Raw genomic sequence first — 23,090 nt, 5'->3', positions numbered from 1 at the left:
TTAACATACTTGTAAAGTTCAGTTTAAACTTCAAAAATGCGTTTTGGTAATGCATTTGTCACTTTACTGGTTACATATGGCTATTTTAAAGTTTTATCCCACATTATAAAATGTAATTTTTACTTAATGAAACCAGGATTCAGTTAATCAGTTACCTTCAAATGTCCTGAAATTATTCAAAACCAAGTTATAGTCTAACAGGTTTATTTGGGAGTTAGTTAGTTACCTGACAAAGGAGCAGTGCTCCAAAAGCTTGTACTTCCAAATAAACCTGTTGGACTATAACCTAGTGTCATGTGATTTTTAACTTTGTCCACCCCAGTCACTGGCACCTCCTTGTCCTGAAACTACTGAAGACTTTTGCAAATGTCAGCCATATGACTCCCATTTAAATGTAAGCAGACAGTAGTATTGAAATACATGTGTATATTTTGGAAATATATGTAGTTAGTCAATTGGTAATTAAACTCAAATATAGTAAATATGAAAAAATGCTACACTTTTAGTGTTTCAATATTTATTTTACTTTTTCAGTAAATAATTCATGAATCACATTTAAAAATGTAAAGGGGAAAGAATTTATGTTCATCTTAGAATTTACAAAATAAAAACTTGACACCTTTAGGTAAGTACATATTATAATTCATTTCTGATTGAAAGCTCCAGCCCCACCCCCTTCCAGCTGCGTTGCAAGTGTTGGGCACTTAAGTACACGACCATAGCTTGAAAACTATTCTTAAGAAACCTACAATTCCCACAGTGGTGCAAGTTTGCTGATCTTTGAGTCATCATGAGTGGACCTCATCTTGTTCTGTATTAGGGTAATGGAACAGCATCAGCTCCAACGTATAAGAAGATGTGAGTGCTCTGAACTGTTTCATCCTCTTGAACAAGGTAGAGGCTTGTTGGTCAGTTGAGGGAAAATCTGTAAAATTATATAAGCAAGAAATATTGAACGGTGCATATTAAGTAGCGAAAATAAACATAACTTGTGAAAAACTGATCTGCTAAATATGTTTCCGGAAAACTTTATACTTGTACGTATTGCAACAAATGCTAAAATCAGTACTGGATAAATAGTGATAGTTGTACACAAATTCTTAACAAAGTAAGGAGTTGAACAAGTATTGAGCCAAACAATTATGTTTAAGCTTAGTTAGAATTTTTATAGCTTGTTTGTGTTGTAGGACTCAATTATACATTTTCCAACTAAAAAGTTATATCAAGCCACAAAACAAATTGTAACTACAATTGATACTCAAAATGATTTTACTTTTATTTGTTTTTAGCACATGTCTACTGTAATATGTCACTTTAAATGTCTGCAAGTAGCTTTTATAATATGATAGGCAACTTGAATATTTTTTGAAGAGAAAGTTTAAATGCTACTGCACTTAGCTTATCAAAAGCCCTAAAAGCATGTTTCTTGAAATTATATATCAGTGTTAAACACTGAAAGAGAAGGGTAGAGGTTATTTTGTTGTAAGTCACTCGGCTGTGGCTTCAGAGTTTCAAGTCAGGAAATGTATTACTTTCATATTAAATTTATGAAGTTTGCTTGAATGAATTTATGTTCCTTGGTTGACAGATTCCAAGTTTTTCATTTTAGATCTAAATATAGACTCTGCAGAAAATTCATATTAACAATATCCAGTGAAAATAATATTGCTAACATTAAATACTTTCTAATAAATCACAGATTAAAACGACATTTCTGCTTTTAAAGTCTGAGAAAATGAACTGCATAACTTAGTCTACACAATCCAATACTTTAAACATATTAAGTGAGTTCTTGCATTCTCCCTTAGTTAATAAGAGCTCAGTGTTTAATCTCTTAACTTAAACATTTAAAGGTATATTACTTGGAACAAGTAAATATGTTGACTTGAAGAAAGTTAACTATAATTTATGGTAAAAACTACTGCATGATAACGACTGCACTTACTGAATGGGACCTAGAAATATCAAATATTTGTAAAATTAAATATTGAATGAGGGTGCATAATAAAATTCATTTAGAAACTGTTCATTGTTTTCCTTCTGTAAAAAAAAAATCTGAACACCTTTTGTAATTACAATCTGCACAGTGATCGCAATGATCATGGTAAGTTTTTTTAAATTCCCTATTTCTTTTGCAGTTTGTGAAATATGATTGATCAGAAATATAACTCATTCTAAAGACTAACTTTTGTTAGCATTTCATAGTTAGCATTGAGATATAGAGCCCTAAAATTGAGCTTTAATTTGTTGGAAAACAAGAACCGAAGTGCTGATATTGTTCAAAACACCCTTTTCCGCGTCTCTGATTTCAATTACCAATCTATATACATAGTTAAGACATTTTACATTAGTTAATGCCATTGCCCCTCCTCCTCCATTCTCCATGCCTTGTATCAGAATTAATTTTGCTTTTCCTTTCCAGTCACCACCTCTTTTCCATCCCACTTGATTTTAAAATGAACAATTTCCACAAAAAAAATTATCTTGTCATGAAATTGCAGAGTTTGGTTATCCAGGATTAAAAAATCAAGTAAAGAATCTTAGATGTTGGAAATGTATGTTTTAACTGAATGGAGTGCATAATATTTGTGAATTGAATTGGTTAATTATACGTTCTGCTAATTCTGGTGGGATAAAAGCTTCTACTAAATCAATGTGTATTCAAACCACATATTTTCAATTAATCTGAGCTAGAATTAATCAGTTTCTATTGTATCGCTACCCAGCAGTCATTCTTTGAAGATCACTATCTATTTGAATTCCAGTAAATCAGTGCATCATCTCATGTTACATCCTAATAAAGAATCAATGCTCTGAAAGAAAATTAAGTTTCAATTCTTGCTAAAGTGGAGCACCACTCCATTGTGGTAAAAATAACAGATGAGCCAAGAAATTGCAAACCCCTCTCACAAACTCAGAACTTTGCATATTGATGGGATGGGAAGGGTTGAAGTCAATAATTAATTTATTAGCTGCTTCAACTGAAGTGGGATTTTTGTAGAGTTGTAGCATGGAAACAGAACCTTTGGTCCAACATGTCCATGCTGACCAGACATCCTAAGTTAATCTAGTCTCATTTGCCAGCATTTAGCCCATATCCCACCAAACCCTTCCTATTCATATACTCATCCAGAAGCTTTTTAAATGTTGTAATTGTACCAGCCTTCCGTACTTCCTCTGGCAGCTCATTTCATACGTGCTTTTTCATCGGCATGAAAAAGATGCCCATTAGGACCCTTTTAAATCTTTCCTCTTTCACCGTAAACCTAAACCCTCTGTTTTGGATGCCCCTACCCTGTGGAGAAGACCTTGGCTATTCACCCTATCCATGGTCCTCATGATTGTATAAACCTCTACAAGGTCACCTCAAAGCCTCCAATGCTCCAGGGAAATTAGCTCCAGCCTATTCAGACTCTCCCAATAGCTCAAATTCTCCAACCTTGCAAACATCCTTGTAAATCTTTTCTGAACCCTTTCAAGTTTCACAACACCCTTTCTATAGCAGGAAGACCAGAATTGACTTCAGTACTCCAACAGTGGCCTGACCAATTGTACTGTATGGCCATAACATGACCTCCCAAATCCTATACTCAATGCACTGACCAATAAAGGCAAGAATACCAAGCAGCTTATACACTATCCTGTCTACCTGGGACTCCACTTGCAAGGAACTATCAACCTGCACTCCCAGGTCACTTTGTTCAGCAACACTTCCCAGAACCTTATCATTAATTATATATGTCCTGTCCTGATTTGCCTTTTGCAAAATGCAATACCTCACATTTATCTAAAATAAACTCCATCTGCCACACCTCAGCCCGTTGGGCCATCTGATGAAGATCCCATTGTACTCTAAGGTAACCTTCTATGCCATCCACTACAACTCCAATTTTGGTGTCATCAGCACATCTGCTAACTATACTACCTATGTTCACATCCAAATCATTTGTATAAATGGCAAAAAGCAGTGGACCCAGCACCAGTCCTTGTGGCACACCACTGGTCACAGGCCTCCGGTCTTTTCTTTACAACCTTTCTTAAATATTGGCACACGTTAGCCAACCTCCAGTCTTCCGGCACCTCATCTATGACTATTGATGATACAAATATCTCAACAAAGGGCCCAGCAATCACTTCCCTAGCTCCCCACAGAGTTCTAGGATACACCTGACCAAGACCTCGGGATTTATCTATTTTTATGCGTTTTAAAACGTCCAGCACCACCTGCTCTGTAATGTGGACATTTTTCAAGATGTTGCTATTTATATCTCCACATTCTCCATCTTCTATATCCTTCTCCACAGTAAACACTGATGCAAAATAATAATTTAATATCTCCCTCATGTCCTGCAGTTCCACACATAGGCAGCTTTGCTGATCTTTAAGCGGTCCTATTCTCTCCCTAGTTACTCTTTTGTCCTTAACATATTTGTGGAAGCCCTTTGTATTGTCATTAACCCTATTTGTCAAAACTATCTCGTGTCCCCTTTTTGTCCTCCTGATTTTCCTCCTAAGTATACTCCTATTGCCTTTATACTCTTCTACGGATTCACTCGATCCCTGCTGTCTATGCCTGATGTATGCTTCCTTCTTATTCTTGACCAAAATATCAATTTCTCTAGTGATCCAGTAGGAACATACTGCCTCTAGATTCCCATTATCTCATTTTTGAAGGTTGCCCATTTTCCAGCCATCCCTTTACATGCAAATTTCCACCCCCAATACCTTTTGAATGTTACCTAATACTGTCAAAATTGACCTTCCTCCAATTTAATACTTTAACTTGTAGATCCTTTTCCATCATTATTTTAAATCTTATAGAATTATAGTCACTGGCCCCAAAGTGCTTCCCCACTGACACCTCAGTCACTTGCCCTGCCTTATTTCCCAAGTTGTGAACGTGTTGGACTGGGGTGGGCAAAATTAAAAATCATACAACACGAGGTTATAGTCCAACAGGTTTATTTGGAAGTACTAGCTTTCGGAGTGCTGCTCCTTCATCAGGTAGCTATGGAGCAGGCTCAAGTTTTGTTCCTTCTCTAGTAGGTACATCCACATACTGAATCAGAACATTTTCTTGTACACACTTAAGGGCTTGCATGGAGAAGAATCTGTTAACACTTTGGCAGTCCCAGTCTATGTTTAGAAGGTTAAATTCCTATCCCTGAACCACCCTATTATTATTATTGATAACTGAGATCTTTACAAATTTGTTTCTCAAAATCCTGCTAGCTGTTGGCGGGGGTGGGATAGTGTCTATTGTACAATCCCAATAAGGTCATCAATCCTTTGTTATGTCTCAGTTCCACCCAAATAATTTCTCTGGATGTATTTCCAGGAGTATCCTCCCTAAGAACAGCCATAATGTTATCCCTAATGAAAAATGCCACTTGTCCTCGTCTCTTGCCCTCCCATTTCTATCCTTGCAAAAACATTTACGTCCTGGAATATTGAACTGCCAAACCTGTCCGTTTTTGAACCACATCTCTGTAATTGCTATGATATCCCAGTCCCATGTTCCCAACAATGCCCTGAGTTCAATTACCTTACCTGTTAGACCTCCAGCATTGAAATAAATGCCATTTGATTTATTAATCCCACCTTGTTGTCTGCTGTGTTCCTGCCTGCCCTGACTGTTTCAGTTGCTCCTTTTCCCAACGGTACCAGTCTCAGACTGATCTCTATTTTCAGTACCTCCCTTGGTTCCTCCATCTCCCAACTGGTCTAAATCCTCCCGAGCAGTTCTAGCAAAAGTCCCTGCCAATTCAAGTGCAATCCATCTTTCTGCCCCCAAAAGGGATTCCAATGATCCAAAAATGTGAATCCTTCACCCCTGCTTCTCAGCCATGCATTCATCTGCTCTATTCTCCTATTCCTAATCTCATTAGTTCATGGCAGTAATCTGGATATTACTACCCTCGAGGGCCTACTTTTTAAATTCCTGCTTAACTTTCCTATATTCACTCCACAGAATCTCATCCTTAACTCTTCCTGGAAGTCATTAGTTCCAATGTGTACAATGACTTCCTGCTGGTCCCTCTACCTTTTGAGAATATTCTGCACCTTCTCCAAGATATCCTTGACCCTGCACCATGGAGGAAACACACCATTCTGATGTCTCATTTTTGGCCGCAGAATCATCTGTTTATGCCTATGAATAAAGAGTTCCCTATCACAATCCATCCCTTGGAACCTGATTACATTAGAGCAAGTCCCAGTACCAGAAACCTGTCTGCCCATGCTACATTCCCCCGAGAGCCCTTCACCGCATATACTTTCCAAAACAGTTTACTTATTTGAGATGGGGATAGCAACAGGGGACTCCTACACTATGTGCCTCCCTCTCCTACTTTTCCTGGAGGTATCCCGTCTAACTGTATCTTTGATTTATCTCCCTCCTTGCAAATGTTATCAATCACACCCCCTAAGCCCTGCAAATTCCTCTTTGCCTCTAACTGCCACTCCAACCAATCCATGTGATCTGATAGGATTCACAGCCAAACACACTTCCTGCAGACATAATAATCAGTAGCATCAAAACTCTCCCTAATCTCCCACATCCAATAGGAAGAGCACATCACTCTACTAAAGGCAATCTTTGCACCTTAACAGTCTACACACCCAAAAGATAGCACAATATTACGGCTACTAAATACACTACTCCAAGCTATCTTAGTACCTATTTTTGTTTATTTTTAAAGTTAATCAAGAGACAGATCTCAGTAAAACATATAATGAAAAAAAGCCGCTCTACTCACTATTGTAACGTTACACAAAAAAGTCAACAATACCACTTAGCTGCTTCCTGCTGTGAGCTCTCCCACATAGGTTTTTCCACGGTCAGCTGTGAATTTCACCTTTTGCTTATTTTTCTTGGAAGGGTTTCTTGGAAGGAACTCCAATGTCCAGAGATATTTGAAACCACACAGCAGAGGTAATCAGCTCTGCAGGTTCATTGTTGAGTTAGACCGCTGTGCAAATTTATTTCTGTGTTTGGTTCACTTCCCACATAGTTCACTACTTTCTCTCTCTTCCTCTTTTTTGAAGTCCCATTGTTTTGATCTTTTTTTTCCAAAGTTCCAAAATGATGCTCGTAGAATTCAAGGAAATCAGCTCCAACACTGAAAATACCTTAAAAAAGGAGCAGCTCTTACTGCCACATTTTTTCCTGTCTTCCATCCTGAACTACCCAGCATACTCTGCGAAGCTTGTTGTGTACACCTGTATGAACAGGTGTGAACTTGATACATTTCCTTTGTTAGCCAGAATGTCTCTTTAGGTAGGTAAGAAGTCTTTATGTATCTAACCTTAAAAGAAGAGGAGGTGCCCTTTGGTGATGGTAAGGTACATTTGAAATTTCTAAAAGTAGACTTAAGAATTCAAACCAAGTGTGCCTATAAATTTATTACTCTCAACTTTATACTGTCAAAAGAACCCTTCAAAGGCACCTCATAAGGAATTTAAAGGTTCTGCCCCTTAAACATTTGAAAATGGTGGGGTGTGTAAGAAAATTTGTTGTTATTTCACTCCTTCTATTGACATAAATCTAAGTATTTCAATTGCTAGATTCATGCTGTGTGACTGATTCTACAACCCTTTGTTTTTAACCACAGTTACTGCTATTTCACAGTTTGATTCACAGCTACTAGAAGTTATAGATTCTTCGAAGTGGAACTAAGAATTCCAATGCTTGCTGTTACAAGGGGTTATGCTTTTGAATTGCATGTTTGTTATTATAATGTTTTATTTAGGTGAAGGAATACAAATTTAATAAATATTTATGAAGGAATTAGTGTTTTTTTCATCATAAGAAAGTTTGAATTTTACAAGGCATACTTTAAATTTTGTTGTTGAACTTCATTTTTTTCTCAATTCTGCATAAGTTGAATTCTGTCCATGGTGGGTACAAGGTGAGTTGGCATGGACAATCTCAGGATACATTGTGATAGAGGGATATAAGGCATAGGTTGGCACGAAGTTGACAAAAGAACTGTAAATAGCCTTAACAGTGAGTGGAGGCACAAAGGTTGCAAAGGAAGGTATTAACAGCCATCGTTGCTGCATGGGAGCATGAAGTTGCATGGGTTCACACATGTTGGGAATTCCTGTGAGTATGATAGCTGGACACATGTTTCAAGCTTTATTATTTATTTTTAAACTTCAAACAGAATTCTGGATATAAAGAGCAGGCCTTCCAGCCATCTGCATCATCATCCAGCAATCTCTCCAGTTCTTCCTGGGTCAGCCACTCTTATCCCTATTCCAGGCTACTCCCTTATATTGAAAATCCAATATCCAGGTAGCCAGTCTTAAAAGCATGGATGAAGCAGCCAGAATTTCTCCCATCTCAGCACACCTGATGTGGGAGGGGAACTCTGGGCAATAATGAGACCGTAATGCATAGAAGCAGAAATTAGGCCATTCAGCCAATTGAGTGCACTCTGCCATTCCGTTATGGCTAATAAATTACTCAACCCTATTCTCCCACTTTCGGCCTGTAACCCTTAATCCCCTTGATACTTAAGAACCTATCTATCTCCATCTTATATATACTCAATGACCTGGCTTTCACAGCCTTCTGTGGCAATGAGTTCCATAGATTCACCACTCTCTGGATGAAGAAGTTTCTCCTTATCTCCATTCTAAAAGATCTTCCCTTTACTCTAATGTTGGGAACATTTTCCCAACATCCACTCTGTTTCTTATTGTAATGTTAACGTTCATTAATGTGACTTTCTCCAGATCAATTATTTTGACTTTAGCTTACAGTACTGAATAAAGATTGTTATATCTGTGAATTATGGAATACAATATGTACTATGCAAAATTGAGAAAATGGAGTAAGTGGTAAAATAATTTCATTTCTTTCCATGTATATTGTTTGGCACCAATAGGCTTTGGGATATTGGATAGATATTTAATGAAAAGCATTACTGTAAAGTAGTCTCTTGTTCATGAGTGGTGGAAATGTGGTGTTCAGAAGCTTGTTGCTGAATTTATGTTGTAAGCATTAGTTTTGGCATTCAATTGTTTTAGCTGTTGGACTTGATACAAGAATTTACAGTAAGTACTGCAAAGATCATGAGAATGAATGATGCACCATTGACCTTGTGTTAAAAGACTGCTCCTTTTGAATGAATTGAGTTCTAAAGTGATTTAGTTCAAGTTGTATAACACAGAACATTTACACTGATTGGAATGGATAAATTAGTGAGTTCTCATTAGTGAACAATAAACGTGTATGTTAGAAACTCAAAGTAAATTTGCAGACGACACTAAGGTCGGAGGAGTTGTGGATAGTGACGAAGGATGTTGTAGGTTACACAGAGACATAGATAAGCTGCAGAGCTGGGCTGAGAGGTGGCAAATGGAGTTTAATGCAGACAAGTGTGAGGTGTTTCCCTGTGGTCGGAGTAACCAGAATGCAAAGTGCTGGGCTAATGGTAAAATTCTTGGTAATGTAGATGAGCAGAGAGATCTCGGTGCCCATGTACACAGATCCTTGAAAGTTGCCACCCAGGTTGACAGGGTTGTTAAGAAGGCTTACAGTGTTTTAGCTTTTATTAATAGAGGGATCAAGTCCCGGAACCATGAGGTTATGCTGCAGCTGTACAAAACTCTGGTGTGGCCGCACTTGGAGTATTGTGTACAGTTCTGGTCACCGCATTCTAAGAAGGATGTGGAAGCTTTGGAAAGGGTGCAGAGGAGATTTACTAGGATGTTGCCTGGTATGGAGGGGAGGTCTTACGAGGAAAGGCTGAGGGACTTGAGGCTGTTTTCGTTCGAGAGAAGAAGGTTGAGAGGTGACTTAATAGAGCTGAAAAATGTGTTGCTGGAAAAGCACAGCAGGTCAGGCAGCATCAAAGGAGCAGGAGAATTGACATTTCGGGCATAAGCCCTTCAGGAATCATTGATTCTCCTGCTCCTTTGATGCTGCCTGACCTGCTACACTTTTCCAGCAACACATTTTTCAGTTCTGACCTCCAGCATCTGCAGTCCTCACTTTTTCCTCGGTGACTGAATAGAGACATATAAGATAATCAGAGGGTTAGATAGGGTGGACAGGGAGAGCCCTTTTCCAATTATGGTGATGGCGAGCATGAGGGGGCGTAGCTTTAAATTGAGGGGTGATAGATATAGGACAGATGTCAGAGGTAGTTTCTTTACTCATAGAGTAGTAAGGGTATGGAATGCTTTGCCTGCGATGGTATAGATTCGCCAACTTTAAGTACATTTAAGTCGTCATTGGACAAGCATAGTGTAGTACATGGATTAGTGTGGTTAGATGGGTTTCAGATTGGTATGACAGGTTGGCCCAACATCGAGGGCCGAAGGGCCTGTACTGCGCTGTACTGTTCTATGTTCTATGAACAAAAGTAAGGGAACTTAGGATTTTTTATTTTAACTCATAATGAATTTAATACAGGAGCTAAATTTAATTATTACACTTTCAGCACAGTCAGCTAGTTTGTCTGTCTTAACTCATGGTATTATACCTTTGTTTCAATTTTGAAGAAATTTTAAAACCAACTTAATAATAACTGATCATAATTGATATACCGTGGACAAGACTGAACGAAGACAAATTTTTTGGGACTAGACTGAAAGAGATAATACAGCATATATTTCTCAAATAATTTGTGAAGCAACCCTTTTGAATAATTCCATCTTCTTTGAACTAGGTTTTAATTGTAGCAGATTTAAAATGTTCTTCTGAAGATGTGAAATTCTGCCTATTGGGACTTAACTGACATCACAAAAACTGATTTAATTTACAGTCATCAACATGCATCAATGAATTAGCATCAGACTTTTTCTAAAATAAAAAAAACCTGCCTTTCAGAGCAGAATTTATGAACTACATTTGTAAATATGCTTTTGATTTATAGAATTATAGAATCCCTGCAGTGTGTGAAATCTATAAATTGCTGCAGTTTAAAAATGGTGGTCAAAAGACAAAAAGGTCTTATGAGCACAGACCTTCACAGTACATCAGTAACACTCACTGATAAGTCTTATTTTTCTTGAAAAAATTTTTTTAAAACTCTAAATTATAAAGCATCTCTACTTTTGTCTCTGAATTGAATTGAATTGAATTTATTGTCACATATACCGAGGCACAGTGAAAAGCTTTGTCTTGAGAGTACTACAGGCAGATCACAGAGTTAAATAGAGTAGATAGTAAGTAATAGGTAAACAGCGGCAAAAACCAAAACTCAGGTACAGGCATTGTGAGTCCATTCAGTATTCTAACAACAGCGGGGTAGAAAATGTTCCGAAACTGGCTGGTGCATGTGTTCAGGCTTTTTGTACCTTGTCCCCGATGGTAGAGGTTGTAGAAAAGCATTGCCAGAATGGGCTGGGTCTTTGAGAATGCTGGCAGCCTTTCCTTGACAGCGGGCCTGCTAGATGGATTCTATAAATGGGAGGTTGGCCTTTGTGATTGTCCGGGTCTCTGTAACAGTCTCTGGTAGATGGATTCTATAGATGGGAGGTTGGCCTTTGTGATTGTCCGGGTCTCTGTAACAGTCTCTGATCTTGAATCGTACAGTTGCAATACCAAGTAGTGATACATCCAGACAGAATGCACTCGATGGCACACCTATAAAGGTTGGCAAGAGTATTCGCTATCATGCCAAGTTTCCTCAGCTGCCTAAGGAAGAAGAGATATTGTTGAGCCTTTGTAACCAGTGCTTCCACATGAAGAGTCCAAGAAAGCTTGTTGTGTATAACCACTCCCAGGAGCTTGACACTCTCCATTCGTTTCACCTCTGTGCTGTTAATGTGTAGGGGGACATGAGTAACATCCTGTCGAAAGTCAGTAATGAGTTTCTTGGTTTTGCTGGCATTGAGAGCTAAGCTGTTCTCAGTGCACCATTTTTCCAGGTCTTCCACCTCCTGTCTATAGCCTGTTTCGTCGCCATCTAAGATTTGACCAACTATGGTTGTGTCATCAGCGATCTTGTAAATGGCCTTAGTCTGGTATTGGGCAACGCAGTCATGGGTATACAGTGAGCACAGTAGGGGGCTGAGTATGCACCCCTGGGGGGCTCCAGTGTTGGTGTTAATGAGGATGAAATATTGTCCCCAATCTTCACTGATTGTGGCCTGTGGTTCAGGTCATTGAGGATCCAGTTGCAGAAAGCGGGACTTAGTCCGAGATCACTAAGTTTAGTTATCAGTTTCGAGGGGATAATAGTGTTGATGGATGAACTGTAGTCAATGAGTAGGATTCTCATGTAGCTGTTCTTGGTGTCAAGATGTTCTAGGGAGGAGATGATGGCATCTGATGTGGATCTGTTGGTCCGATAGGCAAATTGGAGTGGGTCAAGAGTAATGGGGAGGCTGGAGTTGATTAATGCTATGACCAACCTTTCAAAGCACTTCCTGACCACCGAAGTTAAGGCCACTAGGCGGTAGTCATTGAGACATGCTGCATGAGCCTTCTTAGGCACAGGGGTGACGTTGGCCCTCTTGAAACAGGCAGGGACAGTGGCCTGCTGCAGGGAGAGGTTGAAGATGTCCGAGAAGACCTGTTGATTAATGCTATGACCAACCTTTCAAAGCACTTCCTGACCACCGAAGTTAAGGCCACTGGGCAGTAGTCATTGAGACATGCTGCATGAACCTTCTTAGGCACAGGGGTGACGTTGGCCCTCTTGAAACAGGCAGGGACAGTGGCCTGCTTCAGGGAGAGGTTGAAGATGTCCGAGAAGACCTTTGCCAGTTGATCTGCACATGCTCTGAGAGGACAGCCTGGTACTCCGTCTGGTCCCATTGCTTTCCTTGGATTCACACGAAGGAAAACTGATCTGACCTCTGATGCAGTGACTGTTGGGATAGATTCATCAGGACTTTTCAGCATAGGTGTTACCTATCCACCGAAATTCTGCTCAAAGTGAGCATAGAAGGTATTGAGATGATCTGGGAGGGATATGTCATCATCTGCTATCTTGCAATGTCTCTTTTTAGAACCTGTGATGTACTTCAGTCCTTTCCATTGTCGCCGGGTGTCTGTCTGGGTCTCTAGTTTGGATCAGTATTGGTCCTTGGTTGTCTTAATGGCTCTGCAAACGTCATTCTTGGATTCCTTATATTTGAGTGGGTCTCCTGATTTGAAGGCCTCACGCCTGGTTTTTTTAGCAGTTTCTGTAAGTCCTGATTCATCCAGGGTTTCCTATTGGGGAACACCTGGATTGACTTCCTTGGTACACAGTCCTCCACACTTGCTGATAAACACTGTGACAATGGTGGCGTACCCGTCCAAGGTACCTGCGGCCTGTTTGAACACGGCCCAATCAGCCGATTCCAGACAGCACCGGAGTTGATCCTCTGCCTTCTCTGACCAGCAATGGACCTGTATCAGCGAGGGGAGTCTCCTGCTTAAGCTTTTGCCTGTAAGCAGGGAGAAGAAACATGGCATTGTGGTTGGAGTTTCTGAAGTGAGGGCAGGGGATGGAGCAGTAGGCATCTTTCACAGTGGTGTAGCAGTTAATGTTCTGGTGGTACTTGGGCAATGCCTTCCTTAAATTGGCTTGATTGAAGTCGCCAGTCACAATAAACAGAACCTCGGGTATTCCGTCTCCAGAGTGTTAGTGACGGAGATCCGGCACATCCAAATTAATTATAACACTGTATACTTTGGCAGAAAAGTTGACAAAGATTTGCATTGGATAGTTTCAGTATCTCCTATTTCCTATTTTGTATGTTCCAGAATTGTCAGATGGTGATTTGAATATATTTCCCTTGGAATACCAATGTCATATTGAAATTAATGAAAGAATCACCTTGTTTTTTTTGTGACTCCACGATATACCAAATTACTTTGCTGCCAATGAAGTGCGTATGATGTATAGTTATCACTAATTTTGGGAACCATGGAGTTGAACTTGGTGAGATCTGTCAATGATGTTAGTTGAGTGCCATACATATGGGCCAGAAAACCAGAGGGAACTTCCCTGCTCTTTGAATTGTTTGAAAGGTCAACTGTGTGCGTAAATTGTTATGCTGACTCTATTATTTCTGTTAATGGTAATATTCCCATGCTTCATAGGTCCATTGTTTAATGCTATACTTCTAACCATCTCAGTGGTAATTACTGGTAACAGTTTAGAATGACTGACAGAACCAAGCACATTCATGTTGTGGAATTCTGTAGATTTGAGTCCAGACTTAGGAAATGGATTATGCCTGCCAAGCTGAAATTGCGGCAAGGTCAGGACCCACTCATTGGAAATCTACGAAGCAGAGAACCAAGATGAAAAGTGTAAGATTTCACAGGTCAGCTTCAGCCAATACCATAATTGAGGACAGACAAAATTTAAAGCTTTGGGACTTGAATTGCAGCACACGCTCCTTCATTGTTCACGATATTACCACTGGCTAAGTATGAGATTTGTATGCCTTTGCTTGGATCTGATAGTTTAAAATGTCACATCTTTTTATTGCTTTACTTTTGAACTATGGTCTAAACGAAACTGCTTTAAACCAAGGAGACTGTGCAAAGAGATTGCTGTAATTTTTAAAATAATGAATAATGGGCGTGTTGTGAGTTGTGTAAAATGTTGTGCTTTCCATGCTTTACATCTTTATGATTCTATTATTTCCTGAAACAGAGCAGAAGCAGACACCATGAAGCTGATGGGCTCTGAATTAAGGGAAAGCTACTTAATAATGTTCTGATTCACTTCTGACCAGGAGTGAGCTGATGAAATGGAGAAATAACCACAGCTTGGAAGCTGGAAAGCAGTCATTTCTTGGCAAATTGGTGTTTGTTCTGTGAATTATTAATTCTGTTTTGGATTTTTTTTCTCTATTTAGGAACAGTAAAGAAAACATGGTAATTTTTTGCAGACTTTCTTTCATTTGTCTTTCTTTGATCCTACAGATATAGATTTAACATCTAGCCAGTTAATCGAACAACATTTTGGATCCCTTTGGGAAAATTCTTTGTCAATGATCTGCAGTCACTATTCTTTGATTGAATTGATTCAAAGAATGTTGTAGCTACTTAAAAAAATTTGCAATTATACAGCATCTCAGGATATTCCAGTGTCCTTTAGAGCTACTGAGGTAATCTTTGAGGTAATTTCTGACCAGGTGCCCCTATTTGTGGCAGAGAAGAATTTAGCCTGGAAAGAACTTGTTTGAGGTCCCAGAAAGTTTCCACATACAGCTAGTTGTCTTCCACTTAGCTGTCTCTGCAAATCTCCTGTCGAAGAAAGAGTAAGACACTTTTAAAGACAGTGAAAGGACAACATTTCAACCAATTAATGAAAGAACGCTGGTGTGCAAATAGCCTTGTATCAACAGCAAAGATTTATAAAAGAATTGAAAGGAAGAGAAAGAAAGCACCTCATCGAATCCTGTGGTCAGACTGATGCTGTTGGACTGTGTTTCCAAGATCATTTTTACTTTGTCCACCTTTAATATCCACTTATCATCTTTCTTTGCGTGTCTGTCTGTTTGTGAAGCAGGAGTTTAAAAAGTGCTGAGTTTAAGATATAAAATTATAAGTGAGCATTTCATATTTTCTAATTGCCATTGGTTGAAAGCAGTTGGTTTGTTATTTCTTGCTAAGAACAGATATCCAGTGAGTATTTCCTATTAACCTGAGTTTGTTCTGTAAATTGGCAAGACTGAATTGTGTGACTAAACCTTTTCACTGTTGTGGTGACTGCAGGAACAGTGAAATTTGATTTCGACTGCACTACCCACATAAGTTGTGACGTAGCCCAGAAAGTGGGTGGAGAAATAACCACAGGGAGAAAGTGAGGACTGCAGATACTGGAGATCAGAGTTGAGAGCATGGTACTGGAAAAGCACAGCAGGTCAGGCAGCAACTGAGGAGCAGGAGAGTTAATGTTTTGGGCATAAGCCCTTCATCAGGAATGAGCTGATGAAATGGGGAAATAACCATAGCTTGGAAGCTGGAAAGCAGTCATTTCTTGACAAATTGGTGTTTTGTTCTGTGAATCATTTATTCTGTTTTGTTTTGGGTTTTTTTCTATTGATGCATGTTAGGAACAGTAAAGAACTCATGGCAATTTTTTTCAGATTTTCTTTCATTTGTCTTTCTTTGTTACTACAGATATAGATTTAACATCTGGCCAGTTAATTAAACATTTTGGATCCTGTTGGAAGAATTCTTTGTCAATGATCTGCAGTCACTATTCTTTGATAGAATTGATTCAAAGAATGTTGTAGCTACTTAAAAAGATTTGCAATTATACAGCATCTCAGAATATTCCAATGTCCTTTAGAGATACTGAGGTAATTTTTGAAGGAAAGTCACCATTATGATGCAGCAAATGCATGAAACCAATTTGCAGACTGCAAGCAGCAATGCAGTAATGACCATATCCTCAGCTTTTGTGATGTGAAATCTTTTTAAATATAAATTAATATGTGGTGTTTTCCATAAAAAAAAATTCAATATCACCTTCAGTTTATCTCATGCTGACTCAAGTCTATTACTCCTTTCAGTTTCCATATTGCCAACTAGTGGCAGTGTTCTTTGGGGGAGATAAATCAGTTGGCTGCAAGATAATATGCTTAGCAGTGGAATGAAGTTATGGTGGACTCTGTAATCAGATGCCTGAGGATAGATCTGAAATACTACATGACCATGTCAATACCTGCACTTGGAAATGGAGTGGCAAACACAGGAGCGGTAGGGTCAAGATTACGCTAAATAATGAGCTAGTTAATTATATCACTATATCTGGCTAGACAATCAAAAAATGCTGAACAGTCATGAAAATGAAGTGTGGTGGAGAAACTCAGCAGGTCTGCCAGTGTCTTTGGACGGAGAGATATTTAATGTTTTGATTCCATTATGACTCTTCAATGTCTGTGCTCTTCTGAAGAAGAATGACCCTTCTGACGAAAAATGCACATTTGATGTAGGGCAAAGAGAAATTGTATCCTTATAGGTTTCTCAGTAGCTTGGATGACAGCTCTTAAATAGGATTTGCCATCGTAATTGTCCTCAGTAGTATTGCCAAGAATATTCTTTTCTCATTGTGACTTCTTTCTTTCAGTGCTCGGATTCACCCTTTTCTTGGAAGATTCAGCCAGCTGGAGAGCTTATTAGTGGCATCGGGCATAGAGACAGACACTTTTGATGGAGTTGTCATAGACGCAGGCTGCTCCTCTATGCAATTAGATGTCCCATGGCGTGGGTTTGCATTAAGCAAAGATGGTCCACTTGACATGAGAATGGATGGAGACAGGTTTGTACAAAAACCTGTTATTGTACAGGTTATCCTCATGGCAAAATTGTTTTAATTTGAATGATAAGAGCCAACATGAATACTCCAGTTAATCCTTCTGTAGGCAGTAATTGTGGGAAATATGGTTCTATCATATATCTGGTAGTGAAAGCAGAAAAGAGCATCTGCAGTAAGAGCTTAAAGCTAGATATTTTCTGGCATAGTATGAATAAAAAGTAGTGCTATTTTCTTATTCAATTTCTTAGCAATAAGGAAAATGGTGAATATCTGTTTCTTAGCTTCAAGCAGCAGGATCACAATACTGTGTCTGCACTTTTTGAAAATAAATTTTTACAGATTCTACAGACTTATTATATTATTGGTTCTGAAAATTGCTTATCCAATTTGAACTTAACAAAACAGAATCTTCTGTAGTTAATAAACATGCCAATATTTCCTACTATGGAATGATTGTAATTGAATTTCACTTAATTTAAATTTATCCATTTAGATTTCCCTCAGCGAAATTTTGAAATATTTCCATTTGGTACGAAACTAAACCTTGATAATTTCTTTTTCAGAGGACTGTTTGGTACAGTTCAGAGTTTTTGGGTGGTTAGAACTAACAAGGACATAATAGAGGAAATATGATTTTGTTTTGATAATTGAGTATCATTTTCATGCCATCATCAAAATTTAAACACAGAAGGAAATCCTCCTCCCCTTGACCAACACTTCAGTTCATCATGACTGTGTCACTGAAAGTTCCACAATGGAACAGAATTACTGATATCCAACTTTCTTGCTCTGTTCCATATCCTTGAATATTTTTCTTTGTGTTTAGCAAACCCCTTTTCAAATATGACTGAATCGGTTTCAGTAACCTACTTGTGTTAATATAAAGTTAAAAATCACACAACACCAGGTTATAGTCCAACAGGTTTAATTGGAAACACACTAGCTTTCGGAGTGACGCTCCTTCATCAGGTGATTGTGACAATCACCTGATGAAGGAGCGTAGCTTCGAAAGCTAGTGTGCTGCCAATTAAACCTGTTGGACTATAACCTGGTGTTGTGTGATTTTTAACTTTGTACACCCCAGTCCAACACTAGCATCTCCGAATTGTGCTAATATATTTTGAGTTTTAGTAGCAGTTTGAAATAAAATCTTCTGCTGTTTTTATGTTTTCAGTCACTCAGCATATATGGAATTCTGAATCTCTATATTTGGAACCATGAGCTTACATTATTGTAAAAGCAATTAACTATGTATATATATACATATGTTCTTTAAATTTTCCCTACTTAAAACAAAAAAAAAGTTGTTGTTCCTGAGATAATTGCGAGTCTCTAGAACTTGTGGTTGGTCCCCACATTCATGTAATTGCAAATTGATGCGCTGAACTGAACATGTTTTGAGGGTTAGAACAGGCAGCAGTTCAATCATGAATGATTTGAAAGATCTGCGCTGCCATCAGTTTTATAGAACTTAGATTGTTTATGTCTTGGTGGTCATACTAGTCAACTGTATAGTTTCTAGATGAAAGGTGCACAATATTAGCAAAAGCTGTCAGGAATGCACATACAGTTCTCCATACTTAGAGACTGAATACCAACCGAGTTGAAATTAGATGTGTCACAATTAGTTTTAGTTCAGAGAAGAATCTTTATACAATAGAGGACAGATTATTTCCTCCACTGAGGTCCAGAAGTGAACAAATATACAGTGCCTTGAATCCAGAGGGAATGCTACTTTCAGCGTTTTTCTTAGGGAGGGTGGTGTTTTGAACTGGTCTCAGTTGAAGTATATTATACAGCCTAAGATAAACCAGTCAAAATAGTAGAGTATGGATCTTTGTTGCATTATCATCATCAGTCAGTCCTGTGATCAACTGGAATAGATCCCATTTCCCTCAAATTGGCTTGCAGTGTGTTTGTCCGTTTTGTAAGCAGTGTGTTGCCTCATAACCCTCAAATGTCAAGATGCTGCTCACATTTTCATTTTATATTTGAGACGACCAGCAACATGTGTCAGAGTTCCTGGTTTGTCTCTAAATGATTTGTGGTAGGGAGATCAAAAATCATACAGAGCACGCTGTTTTTGCGTCTTACAAATAGAGAATAAAATTTTTCTTCCTCTGATTGGGAATACATTTTAAACCATGCTACATTTGATTCAAAGTAGCAAATTGTAAACTGTTGAAAATGACATAGTGTCAATAAGATTCTATTTGCATGATTGGGCTTATCAATAATTTGCATCTAAGTTGATGTGAGCTGTATGATGGAAACTGATGGAAGTTGGCCTAGACATGTATTTTCTACAAAGAATTCAACTTGAAATTACCAACAACTAAAGAATTTCAATCCTTGTTCCTTAGAATAACCTATTAATCATTAATCAGATTAGTTTCCTAAATTATATGGAATGGATATTGCTTATTTAAATGCCCCAGAAGGTTGAACTATGTACCTTTGTTTTCACAGAATTTATCATGACAAACAAAGTAATTTTGTACATATGAATTATTCCATATCAGAGTAGGTAAATTTCTGTTCCATATTATACATAAGACTGACTGATCTGTCTTCTAAATTTGTTCGCAGGCAATAAAAGAGAGCTCTGTTTCACACAGCAAACTTATTTTAGACTTTGGTTATTTTTTACTAGATATAACATATTTTTGTGAGAAGAACAGGAGACTAAAATTTCTGTCATTTATTGAGTTTCATGCCTTTCTGGCAATGGGTCAAAATTAGAATGCTGATTAATATTCTGTGACTTCAACAAAAATAGTTTTAATTGGGTTTTCATTTGAAGGTGAAGATGTGCTTTGAAATATCTTTTTTTAAACTATCTGTTGCCAAAAAGAACCTCAAACATTCCTGTATGCCGTGTACATTTCAGCTCCGTCTCTCTGTGCTGTGAAGCTTCACCTCTGTCAATGAAAATGACGTCAAAGAAATTAATTGGCTTCTCTTGTGCGTAGGTACCCCAACATGCCCACCGCAGCTGACGTGGTGAATGCCTTAGATCAACAGTCACTTGCGTCCATCTTGAGGATCTACGGAGAAGAAAAGCATGCAAAGAAAATAGCTGCAGCAATCGCACAGGCACGCAGCATCTATCCCATCACTCGCACTCAGCAGCTCGCCAGTATAGTTGCAGGTATTCTCATTAATTCCAGCCAGTGTCTGGAAGGAAAATACTAATCTTAAAAGTCCCAATGGGACCTATTTGTACTGTACACATGCAGGTACTAATCCTGTGCATTATGCTTCTGATGTCAGAGCTTTAGTTTGGAATCAGGAATAGAAATCAACAAATTAGATTTGACATTCTGAAATTATTATTCTGCTGGATTATTATGTAATTTTTCTTCTTAAGTAGGGATGACAATTTATTGCAGTGTAAATTGTCTGTGTTACTTAAGACTTAAATAGATGGGGTATTTTTAATTGAATCCATTCCCTAGAATTTTTGTAGAATTAGAAATCAACAAATGTCATCGAACGAAATTAAGGTTTAATATTGGCTGATGTACACAAAAAATGCTGCAAAAACAATCTGTTCCCCCAGGAAAAATTGCTGCCTTTACTGTGCGGTATTTGTAAAGCAGCCTCTTAATTATCCACACATTCTGAATCTCCCAGGTGATTCAAATAATTGCAAGTCCACTGTAGTGATCCAGCAATGTTTTTTTCCATAACGACTTGTTTGAAAGCTGCTTTTACCAATTTGCTTACATTTATTTTGTTCTTGAGAAGTTGCTAAGTTTTATATTGTAAGTTAAATGCAGTACAAATGAATATTTCCATTAACTTCAGAATGCAAACTATGGCTACTCTGTAAAGGGCAATATTCCAATATGAAGTCAAAGCACTTTGATAAGTGGAAGTTTAAGCAACTTTTACAAAATCAGATGCTGCTGATGTCCTTAATCATTGGAATTCTTGATTCTGAATGGAAAATATCTTACCAGGATTAATTTTATTGTTTTTGCTTGCACGCTGCAAATCATACTAATCATATTTTTAAATTTTAATTAGTTCTGCATCAAGATGGTAAAAATCATGATGTGATTAGCATGGATTGAATAATTGTGTCACATCAGTAAATCACCAGTTTTTTAAAAAAAGTGAGGATTGTATTTGTGCCGGGAGACCTTATATGAGTCATAGCCTTGATTGTCACTGCATCTGACAGCTTGCTTCCTTTTCTTGTCATTTCAACAACTCTGAGTTTGGTTCTCTATAGACAATGTAATCTTTGGGGATTTTTTTTATCATAGTTTGAAAGTGTTCAGGAATTGTATGACTAATATGTAAGTTTGTAGATCTCTACTTGGCTGCTTAGTACTATTTTGTCAGCTAAGGAAATCTCATTATAGTCATTCTACTATTTCCCAAATGGTTTGGTCACTGTTAACCTGTTTTAAAATTTTAATCCAACTTATTTATTATAATGAAACAAAAAACTGCAGATGCTGAAGATCTGAAATACACAAAAATAGGAATTGATGGAGAAGTTCTGCACATCTGCCAGCATCTATGGAGAGGTTAAAAAAAGTTAACATTTCGAGTTCTGTATGACTTCTTCAGAAATGATAACAGCTAGGAAACATAAGTATTAATGCTGATTTTGTGTGTGTGTGTGTGTGTTGGGGGGGAGGGGTGGTGATTGGAGAGAGGCTGTGCTGATAAGTAGAGACTGATCTCAGAAAAATTAAGAAGCAAAAGTTATGCAGACAAAAAGATTATTGATGGTAAGCTAAAGAAGAAGAGAATCTAAATAAGTGATAATGGGGGACAATGAGTGGGTAAAAATGGGTTGGCTGTGTTGAAAGCAACCCATGTCATGACAAGACCTGGGAAGTGGAAGTTGGTCATCAGCATGGAAGGTGTTGTTCGTGATCTAAAATTATTAAACTTGATATTGAGTCCTGAAGGCTGTAATGTTCCCAAATGGAAGGTGAAGTGTTGCTGTTCATTTGAGTCTCATTAGGAGGACTGCAGCAAGCCTGAGACTGAACCATTGGCATGGGAATGTAGTGGTGTGTTGAAGTGACATGTTCCTCTTGGTCTCTTCTACACTGGAGAGGTGGGAGATGTAACGCAGTCTGGGTGGCAGCTTTGCAAAACACCACCTTTCTGTTCTGAGCTTCCGGTTGCATACCACTAAATGCTCAATGCAGAGCCATCATTTATCCGCTCACTCCTTTTCCTCTCCAACTGCCCCTGTCATCAGCATCAATACTACCTTTTCCTAGCTATCAGTTTTGAAGAAAGGTCACTGGACTAATTTATGATAATATTCCTTAATACATGGCACTCAAAAGTTTTGATGAGGAAGATTGAATGGAGATTTGTATATTGTTACATAAATTATATGCTTATTTTGAAAAGCAAACCCCTGTTAATGAACAAAAGCATTTTATGTTTGTGTCAAATCTTTACTTGTTTTGGCGAGAGAAGGCATGTTTTTTTGAACTCCCCTTTCACTCAGTCCTGAAGAAGGGTTACACCCAAAACATTGACTTCTCCACCTCCTGATGCTGCCTGGCTTGCTGTGTTCTTTCAGCCTCCTGCTTGTCTATCTTGGATTCCAGCATCTGCAATTTTTTTTGTCTCTAATCTTTCAACCTCTGCCTATTTATCAGAAGTCAAATCTGCTTTTTGAGGGGAATCAACTGATATGGGATACTGTTTCCCAGATCTTATGTGTTTCCCATATGGGTTTGCTCCAATTTCCTTCTGCAGCCCATTGATGTACAGGTTAGGTGGATTGGCTATGCTAAATTGCTCAAAATATCTAGGGATGTGCAGGTTAGGTGGATTGCCATGGGAAATGTAGAGTTACAGGGATAGGGTACAGAG

At 38.2% G+C, this 23,090-nt stretch overlaps 1 protein-coding gene across 2 annotated transcripts in view; it reads left to right on the top strand.

The window, feature by feature from the left end:
* Window positions 1–23,090, top strand: part of mettl15 (methyltransferase like 15) — a 147,387-nt gene that overhangs the window by 100,203 nt on the left and 24,094 nt on the right. For both annotated transcript variants that reach the window (XM_043705437.1, XM_043705439.1), the window contains exons 3-4: window positions 17,043–17,234; window positions 20,204–20,382. In XM_043705437.1, the coding sequence (XP_043561372.1) occupies window positions 17,043–17,234; window positions 20,204–20,382 (371 nt within the window). The remainder of the gene's footprint in view (window positions 1–17,042; window positions 17,235–20,203; window positions 20,383–23,090) is intronic.

This window comes from Chiloscyllium plagiosum, chromosome 16 (assembly GCF_004010195.1).
Source record: "Chiloscyllium plagiosum isolate BGI_BamShark_2017 chromosome 16, ASM401019v2, whole genome shotgun sequence".
Lineage (NCBI taxonomy): Eukaryota > Metazoa > Chordata > Chondrichthyes > Orectolobiformes > Hemiscylliidae > Chiloscyllium > Chiloscyllium plagiosum.
Note: the sequence above shows the minus strand (reverse complement) of the source record. Positions and strands in the feature narration are given on the sequence as shown.